Genomic DNA, 25,394 nt, shown 5'->3' with positions numbered 1-25,394 from the left:
CCTGTGCTTACAAAACTCTCAGAAGGAAAAGATACCTTCCCTTCTGATTTATATTTTAAATTTAGCAAACTCAGTTTTCCACCCTCCATAACATAGATGTTAATGGCTCCATTAGAATTCTAAGGTTTGATGCCTTTTTTGAGAGCTAACCTCAGATTTTTTTTTTCGTTCACTCATCAGGCCTTCTAGTATAATCTACAGTTTGAAACTTGTTAAGAAATTGCTCAAATTGAGACCTAAATGGCAGAGATTTTGATAGAGGTGCTCTGATATATCAGTCCAATATTGGATCAGCACTGATATAAAGAAAATTGTATGGGCAATCGGCCTGATTTGGCCGATAAACGGCCCATGCATGCATGCAGAAGCAGCACAGCACTTAGGTGGTAAGGAGCATAACCCCACAGCTTGGAGAGCTGCATGCAGCTAGTAAGTCTGGTGTGATGGACAGGGAGGGGGAAATGTAGGGGCATGGAGGGGCAGATCAAGGCCCCACAGTGAGGGAGGGGCTGGGATTGGGGCAGGGGCTGGGGCAGGTGCTGCTCAGCCAGGATGGGATGGGTGCAGGATGGAGCCATGGCTCCTTCAGAGTTGTGGGGGCGGGACTCTTGCCACCACTGCGCACCTCTCATCCGGCAGCTCCTGCCGCTCATGTGGGAGGGCATGTGGGAGGCATGTGCTCCCGGATCTGCACAGGACTCTTCCCAGCAGGTCCTGGGCTGGGTGGTGGCACTGGGAGCCACGGCTGGGAGGGCTGTGGCAAATTCTGACATGGGAAGAGTTCCGTGCAGCCCGTAGTGGCAGCCACCCTGTCCCATGCAGATCCAAGGGGTACATGCCCCCTCCATATGCCCTCCTAGGGTGTGTGCAGTGACAGGAGCAGCCTCCCCTTTCCCTTTGCCTTGCTCTGCCCCGGATGGGCAGCACCTGCCCCAGCCCCACTCCCTCCCTCCCGGCAGGGACCTCAATCTGCTTCCCGCCCCCTCTCCCCCCCCCCATGCCCCTTCCTTTCCCTCTTCCCTTCCACCACAACAGATTACCAGCTGGACACTGCTCTTATGCCTCCTTAAAAACGGCTATCAGTATCGGGCCCAAAAATCTCCATCACCCCTAGCTTTTGATAGTAGTGATTTTCTAGCCAGCTTGGTTATTTAGAAGAAGACTCAGTTTTCCTGATGGCCTCTGCATTAAGAAAATTTGCTGTCATGTGAGCTATTACTTAGTTGCAGGGAAAGAATAAATGAGTTAATTTCTTTCCAAAAACCTATTGATTGTTATTGATGAATCTTTGTAATACTGTTTTTAAAGAGTAAAAACAGCTATGCATTTGCATTGACAATCCAGCCTGAAAACGAGGTTTACCATTTAACAACATTTTTACTAATGCATGGCCTGCCCTTTTATGATGTCAAGCTGTATTTAAAGTTCCCTATTTAGAAGTGATCAAAGATCATTTGAATATCTTCAAGAAAAGGCACTTTCCATTATTCTAAAGGAAAACTATTAACAGATAACTTTTCATGGTCAATCATTGAGCCCAAAAGCCTATATCTAATGCTAGTGAGACTAGGGCAACATATTAAGGGATCTAAAGGTAGTGCTTCACAATCTCATCAGACTTTTAGAACTGAAAAGCGATGAGAAATGCTTGTGTCAAAATTAGCATTACCTAGAGAACAGAAACATATGGAGATCTAGTCCTTCACTTCAAAACGTAATTTCAGAAGAGTGGCAGAATGCAAAAATGTTTCAACACTTTAACAACCTTCTGTCTTCATCCTAACTTACATACAAACAAAAAGCTTCTTTCCATGTCTCCAAGGTCAGATAATTTGTTTATGCTTATTTCTTTTAGTATCTGAGGATTTGCTCTAATTTTCTTACTTGAAACCTCAACTTGGTTTTATGTACTGTTTTCTTCTGGCTGCAAGTTGACTAATTGTCTGAAGGAATTGTTCTTATGTGGCTAGTAGGCCATCATTTAGTATGAAGGTGGCCTCCTTCCTACTCTTATGCTCCTAGTCTTGTCTAAACTAGAGAAATGTGTCAGAATGGCCCTGCGGTCATCTTGTCACTGTTAATACATCAACACAAGTATTCTTAGTAGAAAATAATTCTTTTCTATTGTCTCTGGCACTCTTGTTTCCTTGAATATCATTTTTCATTTTTTTAAAGCACTGCTAGCTTTTATGGTTGTGAAGAAAACTTCCAAAAATACAAACAGTGTGTAACCAGCATAGCAATTATCTGCTTGACTTTGCAGAGATACTGGCCTCATACAAATATTCAGTTTCTCCTGGGAGAGTCACTGCTCTCCCAAGAGAAACCACAAGAATACAGGCTTTTTCTCCCAAGAGAAGAACAATCTGGGACCAACCAGGGTTAAATCACTCCCAGGAGGGTGAATGTTTGTACATACTCAGAAACATCATGTACTAAGTTTTTCTAACAAGAAAACTAAATTGGGAGAATTCTCCCAGATTTTGAATGTGTTTATGCAGTCACTGACACAGTAGCTATTATCATAACAGGATGTTAATTTACATGCCCAATGATAAATTTTAATTTTGGCAAACTTAAAGGTCAATTTTACTGCTGATAAAGCACGTTAAGGATGATATATTAAGATCTGTGCGATTTACTGTGCGCGGTGGTTAATTTTTTTTAATCCTAGGAATGGATGGTGACTTGGATAGGACTGCCACTTCCATGTTCAGTCTGCTCCATGTAGCAGAAAGGCCAGACAAACATGACCAATGACTGTTCAGTTTTGCAAAACCCAGCAAGTTACCGATATCCCATTAGCACTTTTCCAAAACCCAAGCCCTCCCTCAAACAGGGCTTTTTTCTGTTTTGCCAGTAGGTGCTAAGCTACCTCCCTTGTTATAGTGGCTGCCTGCTGTAGCCTCTTGGAATCTTTTGGCAGATTCAGGAAATGTCACTGCATTAGCTTCTTTAAATTTGTTAAAACCACATGACTTTAAAACCTTTTTCACAATCACAAGGCTAAACACATAAGCCAAAAAAATGAGATTCTGGTATTTCTGGATTTTGGGAGCCAGGACCTTACATCAGGGATTGGCAATTTTTTAGCAGCAGTGGGCTGAATTCACTCAGCTTGGTCCTAAAGCAGGCTGACACTTGTAACGTTGCGCTACCACCTGTTCATCCTGCATTCAAATTGTTGCTAACATCTTGGATTCATGGGCTGGGGAAAAAATCACTCAAACCAGGTTTCCAACCCCTGCCCTATATATAACGTGTGCCCTATGCTGGCCTGTCCGTGCTTGTATTCAAAACTCAGTGAGGGAGGACCAGCCTCGGGAGCCCAGCATCTGTGCCCTCTCTTGTGAATGGCACCTCATCCTAGCATTGGTAGTGAACCAACTTTAAATAATGGGCAGAACCTGTTTTTTAAATTGCTTTTAAGAGTAGCTTTACTTCTTCTTCCCAGTTCTGTTTACATCTGCACATTACATATTAGACTGTTTGTTGCTTTCCAGATTGCTCCCAGCTATTCCCTACAATATTCTGTTCCTTCACATGAAATCTACATGTAGCAGTTACTGTCTTCTAAGATAATCTTTGCTCTATAAATGTTATCTTGTTTTCCCTTTGCAGCTGACCTGTAATCTCTAGTTTTTAATGAAAAAAGCTGTGTAATTTTAACATCAGGCATACTCTTACTTAATGCTACCATTCCATGTATTCCCTTATCAAAAATGAATGCAAATAATTGCTAAAGTAAGAGAGAGAAATATATATTTAAAAAACAAAACATGTATCTAGCTGTAAAAAAGCCTCTTTGAAGTAGTGTCAGCTACATATAGGAACTTCATAACAGCAACTGCCCATCAGTACCACAAAACATATCCCTATAGGCTACATCCATCACATAAAGGAAGACAACTAATTACATTCAGATCTAATACAGAAGATGACAAACAAAATTATGTAGTATGTAGGAAGCCTATGTATTACAAAGTGTACTAATGTGTATAGCTTGTAATGATTTCTGTCTAGCTGTGCATAGGTTGCTATAAGACACATTGCTTCATTCTTGTTCTTTGAACATACCATCCTTGATGTTTGTATGTATTTATTATATGTTATTGTTAATTAGTTGGCTGAACTATTGTTGTAAACTGAATCATCACCATTATTGAGTATGCAGTGCGTTGTACTGGTACCCAACCTGGATTGGGTACCCATAGTAAAATGGCTGTGTTAACACAGCTCTACTTCCAATACCCAAGTTAGCTCAGGTATCTCTGTACAACACTGCGTTAGGGTGTACAGATGTACCCTTTGTTTCAATCACTGAAAGCAGACAGATTTTTCATTTGCAGTTATTGTTTAATCTCAAAAGATCTTGATTCATCTGGAAATCTGGTCATGGTGAAAGTGGTTATGCTTAATCATCCAGAATTACGTTGGGAGCTCTTTTAGGAGCAGATTCTCTGTTGAAAATTGAGAATTGAAAAAAAAATCTGTCATCATGCCTGTTGCCTGGTCACTTTTTGTAAATATTCAAGAAAGAACCTGCTCTGGTCCACAAAGGCCTTCACTACTAGTAAGGTTTATATGCTCCTGGGCTTGTAGGGTAGGGACACAGCTATCACATGTTCACTGTGCCACCACATAGCACCTGCCTTTCCATTTCTTTTCTGTAAATTCCAGCAGAAATTGCTCTCAGAGGAATGATAAGGGTTCAGAGCCTAAAAATTGATAGGGATTTGGCACTTTTTCTTCCAGTTCCTCTGACTTCACAAAGACTTCAAAATTCCCCAGAAGCAACTGTTTCAGGGGTTATGCACTTGTATCATTATATATAGGTCAGGTGTGAATATGACACAAAACTCAAAGCATGACAGCAAAGTTAGCGTGGACCTACTGCTCTGTTAGTGCTTATAGCACTATTTGCCCTGCCTACTTCAGGCAGTTTAAAGAGTGAGAATCCTTCCTAGTGCAAGGAACAATATTAAGTTTAGGAATTGGACCCAAATTTCCTGAATGGCAATGTGGAGGCCTCCAAATTGGCCTCCTTGCAGTTTTAGTAGAAAGATGTATGTTGTGAAAATTGTGTATGTATATAAATGTATATTGTGGAAATAATTTTCTTACTACTGTTCTGTAAAACAAGTCCACGGTAAGAGAAATAACATTTGATCAGTTAATTCTTTAGTTTGTGAACACCTTAAAGCATAAGCAGTTCTTCTGGATTGTTTGGAAAGTACCAAGGTAGATCATGAATGCTGGCATAAAGGGATCAAATAAAAATAGATAAAAATAAATATGTAGGTGTACATTACGAACAGTATGCATGTAATCCTGGACCTGAATAATCTGGAACATTCTGGCAGTTTGTATTCAAATATAATAAATCAAAATAATAGAAAATCAGGACTTTTGATGCATCTGCCAGCACCCAAATTAAGGATTCTAGGTTCTTCTTTTAAGATGTGGCAACCCCATTAACTCCTAAAGCAATATGGGGAATGCAACTTCTTTCATTGTACTAATGATGCCAGAAAGTGGGGAAAAACCCATTCAACTTTAGTCTTGGTAGATAAAAATATACATATTTGTTCACACACTTTGTATACAATGCTGCCTGCTCTTCTGCTTCTGCAAACAAAACAAAACCTTTATAGGTATGAGGTTTTTCTGTAATCTTCCCTTTCTCCCACTCTAGTGTGAGCTGGTGAGGGGTACCACGCTGGTTACCCATCACATTCAGGCAGTTTGGTGTGTCCTGTCCAAAACAATTTCAGTAGGGGACGTTTTGTAGTGTCTTCCTCATCACCGCTAGTTTAGCTGGATGAACGTCATTGCTGCTCTTATTCTGTGTAGTATGTGAAAGTAACCACAGTCTCCTGAACATGCTTATTTTTAGCAAAATAAATTGGCATATACCTGTTGGTTCACGTGGTACTTACATCTCTTCTGGATGTGTTATGTATAGTGTGAGTTAACTGGTTTACAGTTTTGCATTACTTTTTTTATCAGCTATTGCAGGTTTAAGTACTCTTACTCAGTACATGTACATGTGCATGCACACACATGCATGGAGACACTTGTGCGCATGTATATGGCTAGATAAAAATGTTTGTGAAAAATAACGCTGACACCCTGTAAGCAAATGCATAAATTCTTAGTATGATTGTTCCTTTGTTTGTTACTACATTGCATTGATTTTTGTAAAAATAAGCCTGATTGTATTTTGAACCTATTATTCAACTGAATCTATTGTTCAATTAAATCAGCAAGTGTAGTGGAAAATATTTATCAGCTACTACTTTAGAGAGAACAGAACAGGTTCTAATAAATGCATCTTCTTTGTTTTGAGAATGAAATGGAAGGTAAAGTCTAATATATGTATTTAAATTAAGCAGTTAACATATAGCTCTACAATACTTTGTTTAGGAACCTAACAAATCTTTTTATAAAAATAAAGCAAGTTAAATATAAATGTTGGTAGTACCAAACCATTAAGAATAAAACTTGTTTGTGCTGAACTCCATCCATCCTTCCCTATCCTAAAAATGTAACTGAATGATGATAAAGTGCTATTCATTTGCAGGTGCATTGCTTCTACTTAGGGAACAATGGTTGAAAGGACAGGAATTAGTTGCATGTTGTATTAGCCTTTTGTAGTGTATTTTGTCCTAAGCATCTTAATTTCCCTGTTTTGAATGCTAAGTAGCAAGGGTCTTGGTTTAGAACTAATACCCATCATGCATGTAAACGGTGTGAAAGAGCTGCTTAGTAAGTTAACACAAAGTGTTCTTGTGTCAGTCCTTGTGGAAATAGATACAATACAAACATTACAGCTGAACTCACGGCAAACTCCATTAAGTAAAAACCTGGGTTCATTGTCTAGAGGAAAGTTTGAATTGAATGTAAGCTCATTTTGTTGAATGTAATGTCAGGCTTTTAGGGGTTGTATTGAGGAGTAAGGTTTTGTTAAGTTGAGACCAATTCATTAAGTTTTATTGCCTGGTGAGAAGCAGTAATACGTTATTGTGAAACTTCATCAAATATTCATGGTTAAAAAGAAGTAGTAAATGTATTCAATCAAGTGGTCTTTTTGGGGTCTGAAAAGGATTATGAAGTCTACTCAGCTGATAGTCTGTAACATTCTGTGGCTATTTAACAAGGGTAATTTTAATCTCTGATTTTAATTTTGCTGTCAAGACTTGCTTCTCCCCATCTCTTGGTCTGCAGAAAATTGCCCTGTTCCCTTTCAGCATTATTTTCTTTCAAATTTAATTTTAGAAAATACTTTGGCCTGGAAGCAAGCTGTCATCTTTTGCATTTGTAATGTATTTGTGGTTGGTCCTCTAGGTGGGTGTGAGCTGCCACTCCTTGAATCTGCGGCTGCAATTTTTAATTAGTTACCACTTTCCTCATGTGTCTTGCTGGCTCTCATTGCAATGGCCTGGGAAGCATGATCTATTTTTCCATAAGGCTGCAGTCAGTGCAACCTCAAAGATTTGGCAGTTAAGGAGAGTCCTAAGGAAGAGCAAAGCTTGCACTTTACTTTGAGAAGTAATCGCATCAGATCCAACATGCAATGGCAAATAGAAAAGTTGAAAGTTTTGGTGGGACTTTAAATTCATAGCCTCCCTTTTATTCATATCTCATGTTTGTTAGTATTGCCAGTGTACTATCTTACCTACCAGAATAGACATAAAAAATCTTCTATTAAAAAAAACTCTTACAAAGTAACAGCTTACAAGCCTTTTCCTTTTAACACATCCAGTCTTTCCTCATTTTCCACCATTACCTACAGGCATAAATTTTAGTTACTATTTTTCTGGCAAACAGTGACTGGATCAGACTCATCTTTCAAGCCTTTTACTGCAGGCCCTTCATCAGCCAGAGGGGTCACTATTGAGCAGTAATAGGTGCTTGAATCTCCTTAGCCTAAGACTAAGTACTTCTAAAATTGCAGGCAGGCCACACTTTGTGAGATTCTTTCCCCCCCCCCACACGTATAGAATTGTATTGTCTTTGCTATAGAAGAAATGCAGTCTTTTTTCTTCCCTCTGCCAACTCCTCTCCATCTTATTTTATTTTATTTTTTTTTAGGCAGATGATGTGGAAAGTAAAATTAGAGAAATCATTCCTCCTGGGTTTTGCACAAACATGGATGACTTTGTGTCTTTGCTGGAAAAAGAGGTCAATTTCAAGCCCTTTGGAACATTGCTTCATACATACTCTGTTCATAATGTGGAAGCGGGTGAGGATATAACATATCAGATATACAAGGTATGACAGAAACAGAATTGCTTCTCTTGTACAGATGTTGCAGGAATTTTTTTTTGTAGTGTATTTTCAACTGGAGCATATGAACATCAGTACTTTACCAACTCCTCCTTTTTTCAGTATGTATAGTTAAATCAGAATATTCTGCTTTTAAGTACTTTCCTACTGGAGTATTTAATTACGTTCTTCAGGCTTTCTTCTCTTACCTCAGTGATGAGTTTCACCTGACTTCTCCTGGCTTTTTCCCTAGGCTGATATGACATGTCCAGGCTTTCGAGACTATCATGAAAGGCTTCAGACGTTCTTGATGTGGTTTATTGAAACTGCTAGCTTTATTGACGTGGATGATGAAAGATGGAACTACTTTCTAGTGTAAGTACAGTTCTAAAGCAACAGTGGACCTTATTACTTCCACAAAGCCTGCATTTTAATTATGGCTAGCCAATTATTGGGACAGTATAATGATATTTTTCCCAGGAAAGAAAAACCATTGTTTATCAGGCTTGAGTTTTCCTCCATTATGCTTTGGGGGACTTTGAGAATAGAGCTGAATTAAATGCTGTTGTCCGTTATAGCCCTGAATGTAGGCTTAAACAGTAAAATGAGCTTTGCCTGTGTTTTCTTTTACTTGCCACCTATTCATTTTTATAATAGGCAAGTGCGCTGAAGTGCTGTAAAGAGGCCTGATTTATCCAAGTTGCTGCACACCAATTAAGTGAATTGTACATTCAGAACATAGCAGGTGTACCCATTGGGCCCTCACAGAGTAGCTTGCTGACACTGAAAATTCAGTTGGAGAATGGAAAAGAAAATGGACACTGCATGGGAGCGCGACTGTAATTGACCTGCTTGGCTTTCTGTTTTATCTGCAGATTTGAGAAGTATAATAAGGATGGAGCTACGCTCTTTGCGACCGTAGGCTACATGACAGTCTATAATTACTATGTGTATCCAGACAAAACCCGGCCACGTGTAAGGTAATTGGCGGCGTAACACGTGCCTTGTCTTTTATTTCAGAAGAGGGAACTGCTGAAGTTCCCAATACTTGTTTATAATGGTGTTGATTTGTTTAAAAAAATCCCTATTATTAGCAGGCTATGCACTGATTTATATCATTGTTCCTCCTAGAAGCAGTGTGGAATCTCAAACTAGTTTTGAATATTTTAGCAATTTTAAGACTTTATAAAAAGTTGTTTTATTTTCAGCTTAGAAATCAGTGTAAATGATGTTTAATACACAATAAAATGCTGTTTAAGTTATTTACTCTTGTTGTTCAAATAATACTGAAGTTGTGCACTTTGCTAGTAGTGCTTTTTTAAATTAAAAAGGCTAATTCCTTTCTGTCTGTCTGTAGTCAGATGCTAATATTGCCTCCATTCCAAGGAGAAGGCCATGGTGCTCAGCTTCTTGAAACTGTTCACAGATACTATATGTCTTCTCCTACAGTGCTTGATATAACAGGTATATAAATCCTTTTTATTAAATATGTGAACTGAATTAGAAAAAATGTGAGCATTGATTGCCAGTTAGCCTACTTTTGTGTTAAAATTAATTCTGTGTCAAAATTAAATGGCCTTTTGAAGATTTAGCTTCAGTTCTGTTCAGAGTTAATAGTCCCCTATTTTACAGAAGAACTGTATATAATGTAACTCCTTAAATCCTTTACTTATAGAGAACAGCACACCAGGAAAGTCCAGTCCCTGGCATGAAAGGATTACCAGTTAATTAGTCATTTGATTGTGAGGTACACAGCTGAATTTGCCAAGAGATTGAGCTTTCTTAAACTCCTTGTTGAGCTTCCTCTTTTTAGTCAAAATTGCAAATCAGAAAATATATTGAATTAAGATATCAGTGTTGGCCTAAAGGCCAGAGCTTTTCATCCATCAGGCACAATACAGAGGTTTGGTATCCTAGGGGCATAGATACTAAAGTGAATGTCTGAATAATATTGAAGAAATGGGGGGGGGTGTTGTTTTGTTTGTTTGTTTGTTTGTTGATTTGTTTGTTTATTATAGGCACTATATACACCTTTCTTCATATTCTCCTTTCCTCCCATCTTCCAGTCGAATTATAGATATACATATAGATATAGATCTGAAGATGGGAGGAAAGAAGAATATGAAGAAAGGTGTATATATAGTGTCTATAATATGGAAAAGACTTTGTGTATATGAGACCACAGAGTAGACATGTCTAAAGCCTTGATCTTAATGCATATTATGATAAAGAAGAGTGAGAAAAATGTGAATTTGAATTGTGCTTCATGCTATTTTAGATACTGCCTTAATACCTCATTCATGATTGGTTTTGGGGTTTTTTTGGGGGGGCGTGGGGAGAATGACATTTTTTTGGTTAAAAGATGTCCTTTGTACCATAGAATATCATAGGCTTAATACTAATACTACACATTGGTATTAAACCTATGATCTTAACAGATCTACTGAGTGTCAGTCCAGTTTTTTGGTTCCTCAGAAAAGCATTGCAGACTTTTAGCTGCTTTATAACTCAGAATATATACCCATATGTTATTTCTTATTAACAGTAAATGCTGTGGCTTCTAATTATTGTATCATCCTACAAAACCTTCCATGGGATTCTGTAAATCTGATTATTGTTATGCACATAATTTAAAAAGAGCACAGTGTTGCATACGATAAAGAATCAGGGTGTGGAAGGCAGGTGACTAGTCTATTTTCAGCACACTGTGTAGTGAATGTTTTCTTAAGCAGTAAAATGTTACAAAACAGATTTTCAATTGCCCAGTGGAGTAATCTGCTAGAAAACTATGTAGGAAACAGCAGGAGTTCAAAGGGTAGGGAGATCTGAATTTAGCTTTTCATCCTTTTTTCATTGCCACTTTTGAGCAAAATTGAGTTGAATAGGCATGATGTAGGCAGAAAATTATGAAAGTTAGATGGCACTGAAGATTATAAAGTGGTTAAGTTTTAGTCTTACTGAGATGTGAGGTAACAGAGATTTATTAAATCGTTAGTTGGACGCAGCTAACATGTGCCAAGATACTTGCTTGGTTTTGGCATTTTCTCTGAATAGTTTGTTCCTACTTTTAGTTCCAAACACAAGACCCTGAGACAAACTTGTAATCTGGAACTGATCCTGTAAGCAAAATGTGACTTGAGGGTGCTCATTAGAGAAGTTGTTTGCCTGTCTTCCTTGCTCTGACTCAACAATCCCACCCCTACTTTCCATTTAAAAATTAATCTTCTGTTCCTAATTTTCATTATAAGTTAATTGTGGTGTATGTATATTCTCCTGACTTTTCTATGGGATGGGATCATCAGGTTCATTATACAAGATTAGGTTACTAGTAATAGTTGTAAACCGTCTCTCTTCTGAAATAAGTAGTCAGTTCAGTGCTGCATACGTGAAGAAAAAACAGCCCTAGTACCATGCAGGTTGTTCCTTTAAACCATAAATATTGGTTTAACAATCAAACACTTACCTGTCCTCTAAAAACCCTGCTACTATACTACTGAATTCCATAAGTTAATGATGAAGAATGAAAAGATGAAAGGCTTTGAGAACTAGCTTAACATTTCTTTTGGGTATTTTGTCAGAAACCTGTCTGTAAAAATGCAAGAAAGCAATAGTAGCTTCCAAGGCCAGTATTTCTTACAACGTAGTGTTAGGTGGGAATGAGTCTGCATAAATGACTCCCTTGGCTTCATTGTAGCTGATTCATGTTTTATGTTTTCTTCCTACTTCCATTCTCCAGAACTGAAATTAGTTACATTGCTCTGAGCAAAATAGAGTTAGCTTAAAACTGAATTTCATTTTTGGTCTGTTTTTGTAATGTATAAAGATTTTGAATTCTAAGGCTGTTCTGTAACGTGTTCACAACATTTTCCCAAGTGAATATCTTTGGCAGGTTGTATACGTGTACTCTGTTCCATTATCTAAATTGTTAATGAAAATATTTAACCTTTTTTGTGAAGAATAAAGCAAAAAAGACATTGAATATTTTGGCTGTTTTTTGTTCATGTTATTTCACCCTGTTAACTAACAAGCTTTATATTTTTATTTACCTTGTTTCTAATATGTTTTTTTCATTCCTTGTAAATTTTAACTCATTTTGCTCCTCAGCTTCTGATTTTGTTTCTGTGTGTAGTGCTATTCTTTCTATATGCCTCCTTTAAGTAATAGCCTTGCTTCCACACTTTTAGTATTAGTCTTGTTTGTTTATTGTTTGGTTTTGTTTCACTAAAAGCTTCTGACATAACTGTACTGGTGTCTTACCATACCTCTAAAACAGATTAAAGGAGGTGTGGCAATACAGTCACCACCACCCCACTTTTGTCGTATGCCACGTGCACAGTGTGTTCAGATCAGGGTCTGGCTGTGGAGCCCCTGCTTTTACTCAGCTCCTGAGCCTAGGGGTTGAGCATCGCTGCTGTTTGCCTTAGCCACTCCCCAAATCCAAATTCACCTGAAAAAGGGGATGAGTGAAGAAGCGACAAGTGGCAGTGGCCACACACACACCATATATATATATATATCTATTGATATATAAAGATAGTGTTTATAATAGTTATATATTGCATTTATAATAGTTATATATTGCATTTATAATGCTTTGTGTGTCAAGTATCTTGTTTGTCACTGTTTTCAAAGCGTTTCCCAGGTTCTGATAAATAGATACCTGGGAAGAACAGATTGTATAATGTTGACAGTTAACTGTACCATTCTCTGTTCTTTGCAGCTGAAGATCCATCTGAAAACTATGTGAAACTCAGGGACTTTGTACTTGTGAAGCTGTGCCAAAATCTGCCTTGCTTTTCCCCAGAGAAGCTAATGCAAGGGTTCAGTCAAGAAATGGTGACAGAGGCTCAGCAAAAACTGAAAATAAATAAGGTACTTCAAAATCTGTATGGATATACTCAGACCTAATCTGTCTGCTATTCGGAGATCTTCACAAGCACCAGCTCTTGAAATTCTTCTTATATCTCTTTGTTTACATGGAAAAAGTTTCTGAATGTGTTTGGAAGTGAAACTTCTAGCTTATTATGTTTTTTAAAAAGTGCCTTTCTTATAAATGCCTCTATATATATTTATCGTTACTAGGGGTGCACCGATAGAGAATTTTTGGGCCGATACCAATAGCCAATTTTTAACAAGCCGTATCGGCTGATTCCAATATGTAGCTGGGCAGCATAGAGAGCGGTGTCTGGCTGGTAAGTCTGTTGTGGGGGAAGGGACGTGGTGGGCGGGGGCAGATCAAGGCCTCTGTGGCAAGGGAAGGAGTGGAGCTGGGGCAGGTGCTGCACAGATGGCGCAGAGTGGGAGATGGAGCCACGAGCAGCTCATCCAGGGGTGTGTGAGGCGGGTGGCTCCCACTGCTGCACACGCCCTGGGAAGATGTTGGGGGAGGCGGGGGCATGCCTCCAGATCTGCCCACAGGGCAAGGCAGGCTGCTGCTGGGGCCGGGGTCGGCTCTGGGCTCTTCCTGGCAGGGGGCTGGGCTAGGGCTGCACTGGGGACAGGTGGCAGCGCTGGGAGGGGGTTATGGGGGGGCTGCAGCTGCCTCCAAATTCAACATAGCGCGCACCCCCCCCCCCCCCAGGCAAAGAGACTAGCCCCAGCCTGTAGTGGCAGTCCGCCCTTGCCCCACACACAGATCCGGAAGCACACGCCCGCCCCCCCCCCCCCCCCCCCCCCAAATCCCCTCCTGGGGTGCATGCAGTCGTTGGAGTCACCCCTCTCCCCCGGACCCCCCTCAGATGAGCCACTTGTGGCTCTGTCCTGCGCCCCACCCCGGCTGTGTAGCACCTGCTCCCGACCTACTCCCTCCTTCACCACAAGAGCCTCAATCTGCTCCGCTACCATGCCCCTTCCCTCACAAGAGACTTAGCAGCCGGACCCAGCTGTTCTCCATGCTGCCGGACTGCGCTCTTGGCTGCCTGCGTGCTGCACTGCAACTGTGCACATGCACGGGGCATTTATTGGTGGCATTACCAGCCACATCAGCCAAATACAGCCCATGCAGTCAATTTTCCTTATCTGTGCCGATCCGATATGAAACTGATGTATTGGTGCACCTCTTATCATTACCATTTGGTGTATATATGACTAAAAAGTTTTGAGTTTGTCCAGGTAATCTGTTTGTACTAAATGATAATATTACACTAAAACTAAACAAAACCTGCATTAAAAGACAGATCTTAAGCTCCTGCTAAACAGAATCATGAAGGCAATCTTTCTTCAGAGTACTTAAACTACAGGAGAGGAGCCTCATAGATATTTCACAGATAAGCTCCCAAGTTTTCAGGATGCTCTGAATCTCCAATAATAATTTTGTTTTAAATTGACATTTAAAGGGTACCCTAATTCTGCATGGAAACAAACTGTAGTGGTGGAAGGGGACAGCAGGTATGCAGTCTTTTTGTATATCTGTGGTATATTTCAATTTGAGTAGATAAATATTTTAATATTTAAGTAGCAACTTGTAGAAGTAATAAATATGCATACAGAGGATGGTGCACCCATATTTTGATGCTCTGTACAGCTCTGGTCTTCACATCTGAAAAATGATGTAGTAGAATTAGAAAAGGTAGAAGGGAAACAAAGATGATCAGGGGTATGGAGTGACTGCTGTACCAGAAGGCTAAAACTCTTCAATTTGGAAAGGAGAAGGCTGGGAGAGGATATGATATTATAAAATCATGTAGAGTGTGGATAAAGTGAGTAGGGAACTGTTATTCACTCGGTCCCAAAATACAATTCCAGATGTCAGGTTCCTGTACTCCCCCCTCAAAAACAGAGGTGTAAAACTCGCCTGGTCCTGCAACCTGGTTGGGTGGTGCAGGACCAGTTCACAAGCCAGATCAGGTCCATGGACACCCACCCTTGGCCCCCACATGCTAGATCCAGTGCCCGCTCCAGGACCTACCTTGCACATGGCACCTGTTCCACCTGGTCTGGGATCCATGCTGCACACAGCTCCTGCACCACACACAGCTTCCATTATGGCTGGTCTGGGGAACATGCCACACGTTGCCTGCTGGGGCACCGATGTGGTGCAGGTTCTGGATTGGCTGGAGCAGATGCCACATGGGTCGGCTATGAGACCCAGGGTTAGGATAACGGGGCTTAGGTCACAGGCCACATCTTTATCACCCTGGCTCTAAAGCATCTATTTCAGCCACTGGCAGAGAGGATACTGAGCTAGATGGACCATTAGGTCTGACCCAGTATGACATTTCTTATCCATTTTTATTTACAGAATATTCAGTAAAGGCAGACTTAATCTGAAATACAGATGTTTGTAACTTGATTTAAAATATTGTGGCATTTTAAGGTTCTGGGAGGCATTTGGCAGGATTGGACTTCTCTCAGCCTGCTCCTGTTGACTTCTGGCATAGTCCCAAACTGTCTTTCAAGGGTAGAAACTCTGGTTGTAGAGTTTCTACCCAATGATGCAACTAAATTCTGTGAAGATAGTGCTTTCTGAACTGTTAGGAGTATAATCTGTTGCTACAGAGGTGTGTAGCTTCTGAAGCACTACTGCAGATAGCAGAGAGAATTCTGAAGTACATTTGGGAATGAACACACTGGCTGCATGAGAGAAATCACTTTAGAAGAAAGATTATGGGTAGGAGATTGGGTTGCCAAGCCAGCTGGTTAAGAGAAACAAATAGCATGGAAATCTGGGTGTTTTTTATGTTAATAACCTATGAATGCTTCATCATGATGCATGTGGAACAATAGCTTAACAGTTTTTTGCATCTTTCTGCTTCATAAAATATTCTTCAGTAAGACTGCAAATTGCGACATCTTTATATTCACACTCTTCTTCTTTTTAATCAGCAACATACAAGGCGAGTGTATGAAATTCTGCGATTGCGTGCAACAGATATGGGTGACACAGAGCAATCTAGAAGTTACAGGTTGGATGTCAAAAGAAGACTGATTGGTCCCTATAAGGTGCATATGACTTAAGTACCTTTTAACGCTTATTTCGTAATTGATTATGCATGTTGTTTTGCTTTCCATGAACACAGTTGATGGCAATTCTTTAGCCTATCAACTGTTACTGTCTATATCTGGGTGGGCAGTTATTTGGGCTGGAGGGCCTCTTAAGGAGCTTTGGTGAGCTGCTGGGGGGAAGCAACTGATCCTATCTGGCCCCAGGCCCATCCGCTGTGCACCCACTGCTGGGGGTGCCAGATGGAGCAGGCAGGGTGTCCATGGACACCAGCCCAGGACTCCCACAAGCAGCGTGTGCCCTGCTGGGCGGATGGGATGGGGCCGTGGGCAGGGAGCGGTGTCCAGGAGTGGGACAGGTGGGTAGGCAAGGCCAGGATTGTAGGACAGTGACAACATAGAGCCAGGGACTGGGGCAGAATCATGATCCACTCCACTCACATTCTTGCAACAGGCACCATTTCCGTGGGCAGGGCTGTGCAGGGAGCAGGTTGCAGCTGTGCCCCAGAGCCTGTCCCTGCACTGTCACTGCACCACAGTCCTGGCTCCCATCCCACTCCTGGATGCCACTACCTGCCCACCTGTGGCCCTATCCCAACTGCCCAGCTGAGCGTGCCTTACCTGTGGAGGTCCCAGGCCCATGTCCATGGAGACCCTGCCCACTCCGTTCAGCACTGCCAGTAGTAAATGTAGAGTGGGTGGGCTGGGATGTCCGGGCAACGGGGTTGGATCTGATGGCAGCAGCAGAGACACTGGCAGTGGCAGCTGGGCAGAGCAAGCCATCGCCATGGGGGCTTCCAGGAAGCTGAGTCCAGCTACCATGCTGTCCGCCCTGCTTACACATTCAGGGGTAGCAAGACTGGCTGTGTGCACCATGGTCTGGGCTGCTCCCCATGCTTGGGTTGGGTGGGGCCGAGGGATATGCTGTGGGCAAGATAGAATCCTTTGGTGGGCTGTAGGCCAGATTTTGCCCATCCCTTGCTTATGTGGTACGCAAGTGAGATCTACACAAGTGAAGAGCTTGTTTATGGTCACTGGAAGTAGCTTTTCACATAGCCATGCTGAACATCCTGTGTTTGATTTCTGGTAGTTCATTTTCTTAGGTTGGCAGGAAATTGTTGGGTTAAAATAGCCAACTAGAAGTCCCTCCCACCTAAAATCAGGATACTTTTGGGGAGTATCAATTCAAAGGTAATGAAAAAGGAAACATTTTTATTGTCCATTTTCACCGGTTCAGTTATAGGCAGACTGCACCCTAAATATTCCTAATCTTAGCTATAAATGAGCTAGATGTGGTACCAACAGCAGACTAGCTATGGCAACATGGAGCTCAGCGTGAGCTAATTTATAGGGGTGTGTGAAACAGGCCCTGTTTGATTCAGATTCGGCCTGAATTGGGGACAGTGATTTGATCCATTGATTTGGATCACTGTCCCCAATTCGATTTGGCCAAATCTGAATCTGACGATTTGATGCTGATTTGGTGAATCAGCGATTCAGACACAGGCACAGCTTTAAAAGTTTTTTCTACATGCCTTGAAGTAGCAGCGTGGCTTGTGATCACTGTGGTGCTGGGGCGGATGCAGCGTCCCACAGCACTGCAGGGTGCTTGGCTGCGAACCTGGAAGTAAACTAGAAGTATTTCCGGTCCGCTTCCAGGTTTCAGAGAGCACGCTGGGGGCCCCCTTCATGCCCCCCTGGCCTAGCGATCGGCCTCAGGGGGACCCTGGGTGCCCCACCCCCCAGACCCAGGAGGCACCAGTTGCCGAGCCAGCAGGCTGTGGGGGGGCCCCCCAGCATGCTCCCCAGTGGACCCGGAAGTGCTTCTGGTCCACTTCTGGGTCTGCTGCTGAGCATGCTGGGGAGCCCCCCCTGTTTCAGTGGGATGCTCCATGTGCCACAGCATTCATTAGCCCCTGCTACCTAGAGGTATGTAGAAAAAACTTTCAAAGCTGTCTCTGTGTCCGAATTGCTGAATCTCTTCAAATTGATTCGGAGGGTTCTGAGTCGATTTGGAGAGATTAAAGGGGGTCCTCTGATTCAATTTGGAGATTCAGCCACCAAATTGGGCCGAATCCCCACCGAATCGAATTGGGGACCAAAGCTTTGCACAGCTCTACTAATTTACCCTGCTTGTCTGTTTGAGCTGGCCCCCAACTTCCCAATAGGTTGCATTCCATTTCATGGCTAGGTGCTGTTAGCTTTTAGGGGTATGCGAAACGGGCCCTATTCAATAAGGAGTTGGAATTGGCCCGAACTGGGGATTGTGATTCAATTCGTTGATTCAGATTACTGTCCCTGATTCAGTTCAGCCGAGAATCAGTGATTCGGACATAGACACAGCTTTAAATTATTTTTCTACATACCTTGAGGTACCAGGCACAGCTCGTGAGCACTGCGATACTGGGGCAGATGGAGCATCCAACATGAGCACAGTGGGGCACCCCATGTGCTCAGCGGCGAATCCGGAAGTGGATCAGAAGTCCACTTCCAGGTCTGCCAGGGAGCACATGCTCCTGTTTGGATGCTTCATGTGCCTCAGCATCACAGCATTTGTGAGCCACCATGAGCTATCTCAAGGTATGTAGAAAAAACATTTAAAGCTGTCTATGTCCAAATCTCCAAATCTTTCCAAATCAGTTCAGAGGGTTCCAATTCAATTCGGAGAAATTAAAGGGTTGTCTGATTCGATTCAGAGATTCAGCCACCAAATCAAGCTGAATCTCCGCTGAACTGAATCAAGGACTGAAGCTTTGCACGGCCCTATTAGCTATCTAGGCTGAAAATCTCTTTCCAGATTGACGTCAGCTAAAATTCAAAATTGGTATCTTCCATCTTATTCACACCAGTGCTTTCCCCTCTTTTCTCACAGAGTACAACACCTGTGTGTTGGGTGGACATGGCTTGCCTGACTCCAGAGGTGAAATTGGTTGGGACATTAAAGTTGAAGGGGCTGAAAATGCATTCATGGGGGAAAGGGGAAGAGAAAAAGTAGCTGAAAAATTTGTAGGACTTTACCTGCTGGGAAGGCAGATTAGGTAGGGCTAGAGCAATGCATGAAGACAGAGCTGATAATTGGCTTTGCTTTTTCTGTATAGCCCAAGCCCTTCAAATATGAAACTTTAGATATTGTTATTATTACTGAATCACTAAATACATGTTTAGCTATACTGGTTAATTTAAGCAGACTTCTCATTTTGCTTTTCCAGGGAGAGGTGTATCTGAATGATTCATAGTGTTTTTATTTTAGAAAAAGTTTTGAGAATTTTATGTCCATGGTTTAAATAGATGATTTGAACAACTGACATTGCTAGTAAGGACATTTAACCAGATATTCATTTTGAAATATAAACATGAATAGTAATATCTCTGAAGTTTTTTTTATTTTTAAATCTGAAGAAATTCACAATTTGGGCAATACTAAAATGATCCATAAAAGTTGCAATTGTACTGTATTATGTGTATGTGTAAAAGGAGGTGGCAATTGCTTCTGTTTCAAGATTATCTAAAAGTTTCCGTTTTAAAAATGTGACCTTTTTCCTTAAGAAGTTAATGTCTCTATGGTCTGTGGCAGGACTTTGATGTTTGGCAAGGGGACAGTTTCTGGGTTACAGAGGTGAACCACGTTTTGCTGTTCCCAGTTAAGATTTGCCAAAAATTTAAATTATGCTCTATTTTGCAGCTTCCATTTATGCTCTGTAGACCTTGCTGCTGAAAATTCCATCTGCATTCTGTGCTCCTGCATTTTCATGTTAGTATACATGTTTCATAGTTGGTAGGCTCAGAAGGGACCTGAGCAGATCATCAAGTCTGACCCCCTGCCACGGCAGGAAAGAGTACTGGGGTCAAACGACCCCAGCAAGGTGTCTGTCTAGCCTCCTTTTGAAGACCCCCAGGGTAGGAGTGAGTACCACTTCCCTTGGAATTTGGTTCCAGATCCTAGCCGCCCTGACTGTGAATTAGTGCCTCCTAATATCTAGCCTGAATCTACTCTCAGTCAACTTATGGCCGTTATTCCTTGTTACTCCCAGTAGTGCTCAGGGGAACAGGGACTCTCCCATTGCCTGCTGGTCTCCCTTGGCCAGTTTATAGACAGCCACCAGATCCCCTCTCAGCCTTCACTTGTGGAGGCTGAACAGGTTCAGGTCTTGTAGCCTCTCCTCGTAGGGCCTGTCCTGCTGCCCCCTGATCATGCAAGTGGCCCTTCTCTGGACCCTCTCGATGTTGTCCGCATCCCTCCTGAAATGCGGCACTCAAAACTGGATGCAGTACTCCAACTGCGGCCTGACCAATGTCCTATGGAGGGGGAGGATCACCTCTTTGGACCTGCTCATGATGCATCTGTGGATGTATGACAAGGTGCAGTTAGCCTTCCTGTGTCCACACACTGTCGGCCCATGTTCATCTTGGAGTCTATAATGACTCCAAGATCCTTTTCTGCCTCTGTGCTGACTAGAGGGGAGTTCCCCAGCCTGTAGGTATGCTGCTGGTTCTTTCTTCCTAGGTGCAGTACCCTGCATTTGTCAGTATTGAATCCCATCTTATCCTCATCCGCCCACCCCTGTTACCTGTCCAGATCCAACTGCAGCCTGTCCCTCCCTTCTAGCGTGCCCGTTTCTCCCCACATCTTAGTGTCATCTGTGAATTTGAACAAGGTGCTTTTCACCCCCTTGTCCAAGTTGCTGGTGGAGATGTTGAACAGTGTGGGCCCGAGGACTGAGCACTGGGGGACCCCACTGCCCACATCCCCCCCAGGTCGAAAATGACCCGTCCACCACCACTCCCTGGGTGCGGCCTTCTAGCCAATTGGTGACCCATCTGACTGTGTAGGCATCGACACCACAGTCTCCTAATTTTTTAACGAGAATGGGGTGAGAGACGGTGTTGAAGGCCTTCCTAATATCCAGAAAGACTACGTCCACTGTGACACCTGCATCCAAGGATTTTGTGACCTGGTCATAGAAGGCCACCAGGTTGGTCTGACAGGACCTGCCTGTAATGAACCCATGTTTGTTGTCCCTAAGCATAATCTTCCCTGCTGGCCCCTTGCATATGTGCACCTGGATAATTTTCTCAAAGAGCTTCCCCAGGACTGAGGTAAGACTAACAGGCCTATAATTTCCTGGGCCCTACTTCCTCCCTTTTTTGAAAATGGGGACCATAGTGGCCCTTTTCCAGTCCTCTGGCACAACAGACAGACAGATGTTCATGCTGCTGACCTCATCAGAATATTCTTTGCAAGTTGCTGGAAGCCAGACCACAGAGGTGTAAACCCAGAACTTCAACTCATTAGTATGTCCTTCATAAACATTACTAAGCAGACTCTAAACTATTTTGAAGTTGCAGAAATCATTAATCAGGATTAAACCTTGAGACTTTGACTCCCAACTCTGTGCTTGCTCTAGGCAAATGTATTGAGCCTCCAAAACTTCTCTTGACATCAGTTGCAGTTGTGGGTATCCAAGTTGGGCATGTACAAAGTAAAACCTATTGTTTTAAACAGCTTTTTATATTGTCAGACATTTAAAATGTCTTTACCTCAGGGATGCACCTTGTATTCTTAATACCTTTATTAACATAGGTGCAAAACCTTGCTATTTGTAAAGTGCTTTAGATCTGCAGCACTGTACAAATGCAAAATTATTTCAGACTGATCAAAACAATCAATGTCATGACAGCTATATTCTATTCTTACAGCTATTTCCTAGCTAGCCACAGTACGAATGAACTGAATACAGCAGTCCTGTAACATATCTACTTTTGAACTGTTTAGGCTAACAAGAGAAGCCACTTTTTATGTATTTGTGCTAAGTTGTAGGCTCAAGGAAACTTCTTAGGGCTGCTGTGAATAACTACTATGGGTGGTGCTTCTGATTTTGTTAACTTTGTAAATATTTTGTTAACAGTGTGTAAATACCAAACAAGATGCTTCTTGTCCTTACATACAAAAAACTAGAACTCTTGGTTCTAGTTCTAGCTTTTTGTATGTCTTTTTGTCTCAGATGAACATGGCTACCAAGTACACTCCTTGTCCTTACTGCACTCTAAGTTGAAGGTATTTACAACACTGAGGATTACACGGTGTGTAAGTGCTAAGGTGCAGTTTCTCTTTTTCAAAACAACTATTTAAAGGCAAAAGATTTGGTATGGTGCTAAATGGGACATGATGACACCTGTCCTAGTTTAGAGATAAGATGATGGGCTATTTGTAAGTTGTGCACAAGATGCTTGTTTAGGGCATAAAACAGGATTTCTGTTCCTTCTTTTAATCCCCTCCATGAAAGAGTGTAGTGTGGATTTGACTAACTTTAAAGAAGAAAAACCTTCCCTTTAGGAACATGAAGGTAGATTTGTCTTCAAAATGGGTAAATGCTTTTAATTGTGGCTTAGTGGGTGAAAGGAGTGCACTTCTGAGAAGTGATTTGGGGGCGGAATTGACATTTTTCTACCCCATATGAGTGTTTCAAAATCAAATCTGTTTGATTTTGATTAGAATATTCTTAATACTTACTTGGGTCTGCAGAGCTAGTGCACAGTATTCAATAGCAAACTTGAATTCTGTTCTTTCTTACATAGCAGCACTATAGCTGTTGTTACTGTGACAGTTTTGTAGAAGTTTCTTGGAGCTCATATCCCAGCATGAATATGTAGCATGCATCAGCACAGTCCCCATACATGACATCTGTGGCTTCCCTCTGGACACCCACTCTTAGCCCTCTGCCTTATGCCTATTATTAAGCCTCCTCCCTACTAGGTATCTGTTTTCTATCTCGATCCACCAATCGATGCTCTTTATATGAAATCTTGAAGATGATATCTTGTACTTCCTGTTTATTGTTTCAACAGAGTTATTGTATTTTTTTGCATATAGTGCATCCCAGAATAAGATAAACACCTTGTTCTTGAAAGGAAAAATGAAGAACTAAAAATCTTTCCTTATAGTAAGCAATTGAGTAATAGTAGTAGGGAGCCAAGACTGTTCATTGGTCTGCTCACTGTGGATTGAGCACAGAGTTACTTTTGCATTTGCCTGTTAAGTGACAGAAGCTGCTCTTACCATGTTTCTCACAAATATGCACTTCAGTTTCCATCAGCTTTTTCTTTTTCGTGGTGTGTTGTATGTGAGAAAATACAGTAGTTTGTTCCTTGGCTGATATCTCTTTGTATTAGGTGGTTTGGATATGAATGATCCTGTCTTTGGCTGTGGGTTGGACTAGATCTCCAGAGATCCCTTCCAGCCCTACTTTTCAATGATTCTCTTGCAACCCTCCAAGGAAGCCATCTTTTGCAACTGAAAGATCAACATCTCCAAGTTTTAGAAACTGGCGCATCACTTGGCCTAATTGCGCTGGTGACATGCTTCTAGAAAAATGGTTATTGGGACTTCAGTTGATCAGAAAGTGGATTCATCTGTGTTGTAGAAACCTGCCCTTTCCCCAGAGTCCAGAATTATTCTTTTTTAGATGGTGACAATAGATTGTGTCTGTACTATGTTGCCAGATGTGAGAGGTGATCAAAGGATTTAAAGGACAACATAGAGAAACGTACACAGTATACAGGGATGTTTCAGTAAATCATTCTGCCAAGAAATTACAGAGTTAAACCAGTGGGTTCTCTGATTTTTACCTTTTGCATCTCTAAGAGCTGGAATTCATTCTATAATAATACTGTTCTTATTTCTGCTCCCAGCACTGACAAATATGCTTGGAAGATGGACATCTGTTCTGTCAAGTTGTCAGCTCTGTGCCCTCCATCCTAGCCAGAGGTGCCCTGAAAATTAGACTGGATACAGCCAATCTGAATCTAACACCACAGTAATTGACCATGTTGCCTTCGGTTCTCTTATCTGAAGAAGATGTCAAAGATTGCCAAAGATTTTATGATGCAGGGTCTCATCATCAGGCAGGCACACCAGAACAGCTCATCTTTAAGCCTGGAGATTTAAGGGTGGTAATTTCAGAAGTGCTTACTCTTGGCCTAATTCTGCTGCCATTGAAATCAGGGTGAAGTTTAGGCTAGTGCTAAGCACTTTAAAATATCCCAGTATATGAGAGTGAACTTTCTGGATTCCTGTCTACTACTCCCAGCAAATCTAAGGGAATTTGACTACAGAAAACAGCTCCTACAACTAAGATTTACTATCAGATGTTTTTGCACATGCAACTTAATATGTGTTTTAAGGCACCAGTTGATACCAAAAAAAAAAAAAGGCTTTTTAAATTTTTAAGGGGGTTGCTTTTTATTTTCAATAGTGCATGCTACCCTTTGAAGATTTGCCACCACCTCCAGGATACTGGAGGCTATAAAGTCCAGCAGAAAACCTTTACACAGCTAGAATAATATTTGTCCTTATGAAGATTATGAAAAGCCTGAAACATCAAGACAAGCAGAGACATGGGCTTTGTACTACTGTCACTTGGGTTTAGTAATCAAGAGGAAAAAAAATCCTAATTCCATTACAGCAGAGAGCTGACTTAGCTCCATGGTTGTTTCAGAAACTGCATCTTAAGATTTATGATCAGGTTTCTGTTGCTCCTTTCAGTAAGTAATATCTATCCTAACTGATCTTTTTTTCTATAATCAAATGAAACATGGTTTCCCCATTTAACTCTTGGCTCCTTAATTTTTGGAAGAAGTGGGAGACTAATAGCAAATTGAAGTGGTAAACTCTAAGTGATAAAGGTGACTGGTCAAAATATGAAAAAAATATAAAGAACTCTTACAGTAGTAGATAAAATTAAGGAATCTGGCAACTTTGAGTGACAAAGGAGTTATGAAGGGGTAAAACGCATTGCAAAGGAAAAACACTACTGGATTTCAGGAAGATTTGGTCTTAAGTATCCAATTCAGTTAAGACCCTTCCGTGCACATCTGTAACCAAGTAAAATATTGAGCTGTTTTAAGAAGAGGGTAGTAAGCAAGCTGTGGCAGTGCACCTTTAGTACCTGCCACTTTAAGGGCAGAAAATGGGTAGCAGCCAGGTGCCTGATGAGGGCACCATTTTGGCCCAGTGATAAAAGCTGGGCTGCAGTTTGCTGCAGGAAGGAAAAAGGTAACAACAGGCTGAGAGGCTGCTCTGGGAATATCAGGAGGTAAGGGCAGGGTCTATGAGGTAGAGGTGACCCCTTGTCCTGGGTAAGACGTAAAACTGCTGCACCCTGCTGGGAAAGAGTGATCTAGTGGGG

The 25,394-nt window shown here is 41.6% G+C and overlaps 1 protein-coding gene across 2 annotated transcripts in view; it reads left to right on the top strand.

Annotated features, from left to right (window-relative positions):
* HAT1 (histone acetyltransferase 1) overlaps positions 1 to 25,394 on the top strand; it is a 44,495-nt gene that overhangs the window by 16,824 nt on the left and 2,277 nt on the right. For both annotated transcript variants that reach the window (XM_059727287.1, XM_059727288.1), the window contains exons 5-10: positions 8,095 to 8,274; positions 8,522 to 8,643; positions 9,144 to 9,248; positions 9,626 to 9,732; positions 12,989 to 13,140; positions 16,093 to 16,209. In XM_059727287.1, coding sequence (XP_059583270.1) covers positions 8,095 to 8,274; positions 8,522 to 8,643; positions 9,144 to 9,248; positions 9,626 to 9,732; positions 12,989 to 13,140; positions 16,093 to 16,209 — 783 coding nt within the window. The remainder of the gene's footprint in view (positions 1 to 8,094; positions 8,275 to 8,521; positions 8,644 to 9,143; positions 9,249 to 9,625; positions 9,733 to 12,988; positions 13,141 to 16,092; positions 16,210 to 25,394) is intronic.

The sequence above is a fragment of the Alligator mississippiensis genome, chromosome 4 (genome assembly GCF_030867095.1).
Source record: "Alligator mississippiensis isolate rAllMis1 chromosome 4, rAllMis1, whole genome shotgun sequence".
NCBI lineage: Eukaryota > Metazoa > Chordata > Crocodylia > Alligatoridae > Alligator > Alligator mississippiensis.
Note: the sequence above shows the minus strand (reverse complement) of the source record. Positions and strands in the feature narration are given on the sequence as shown.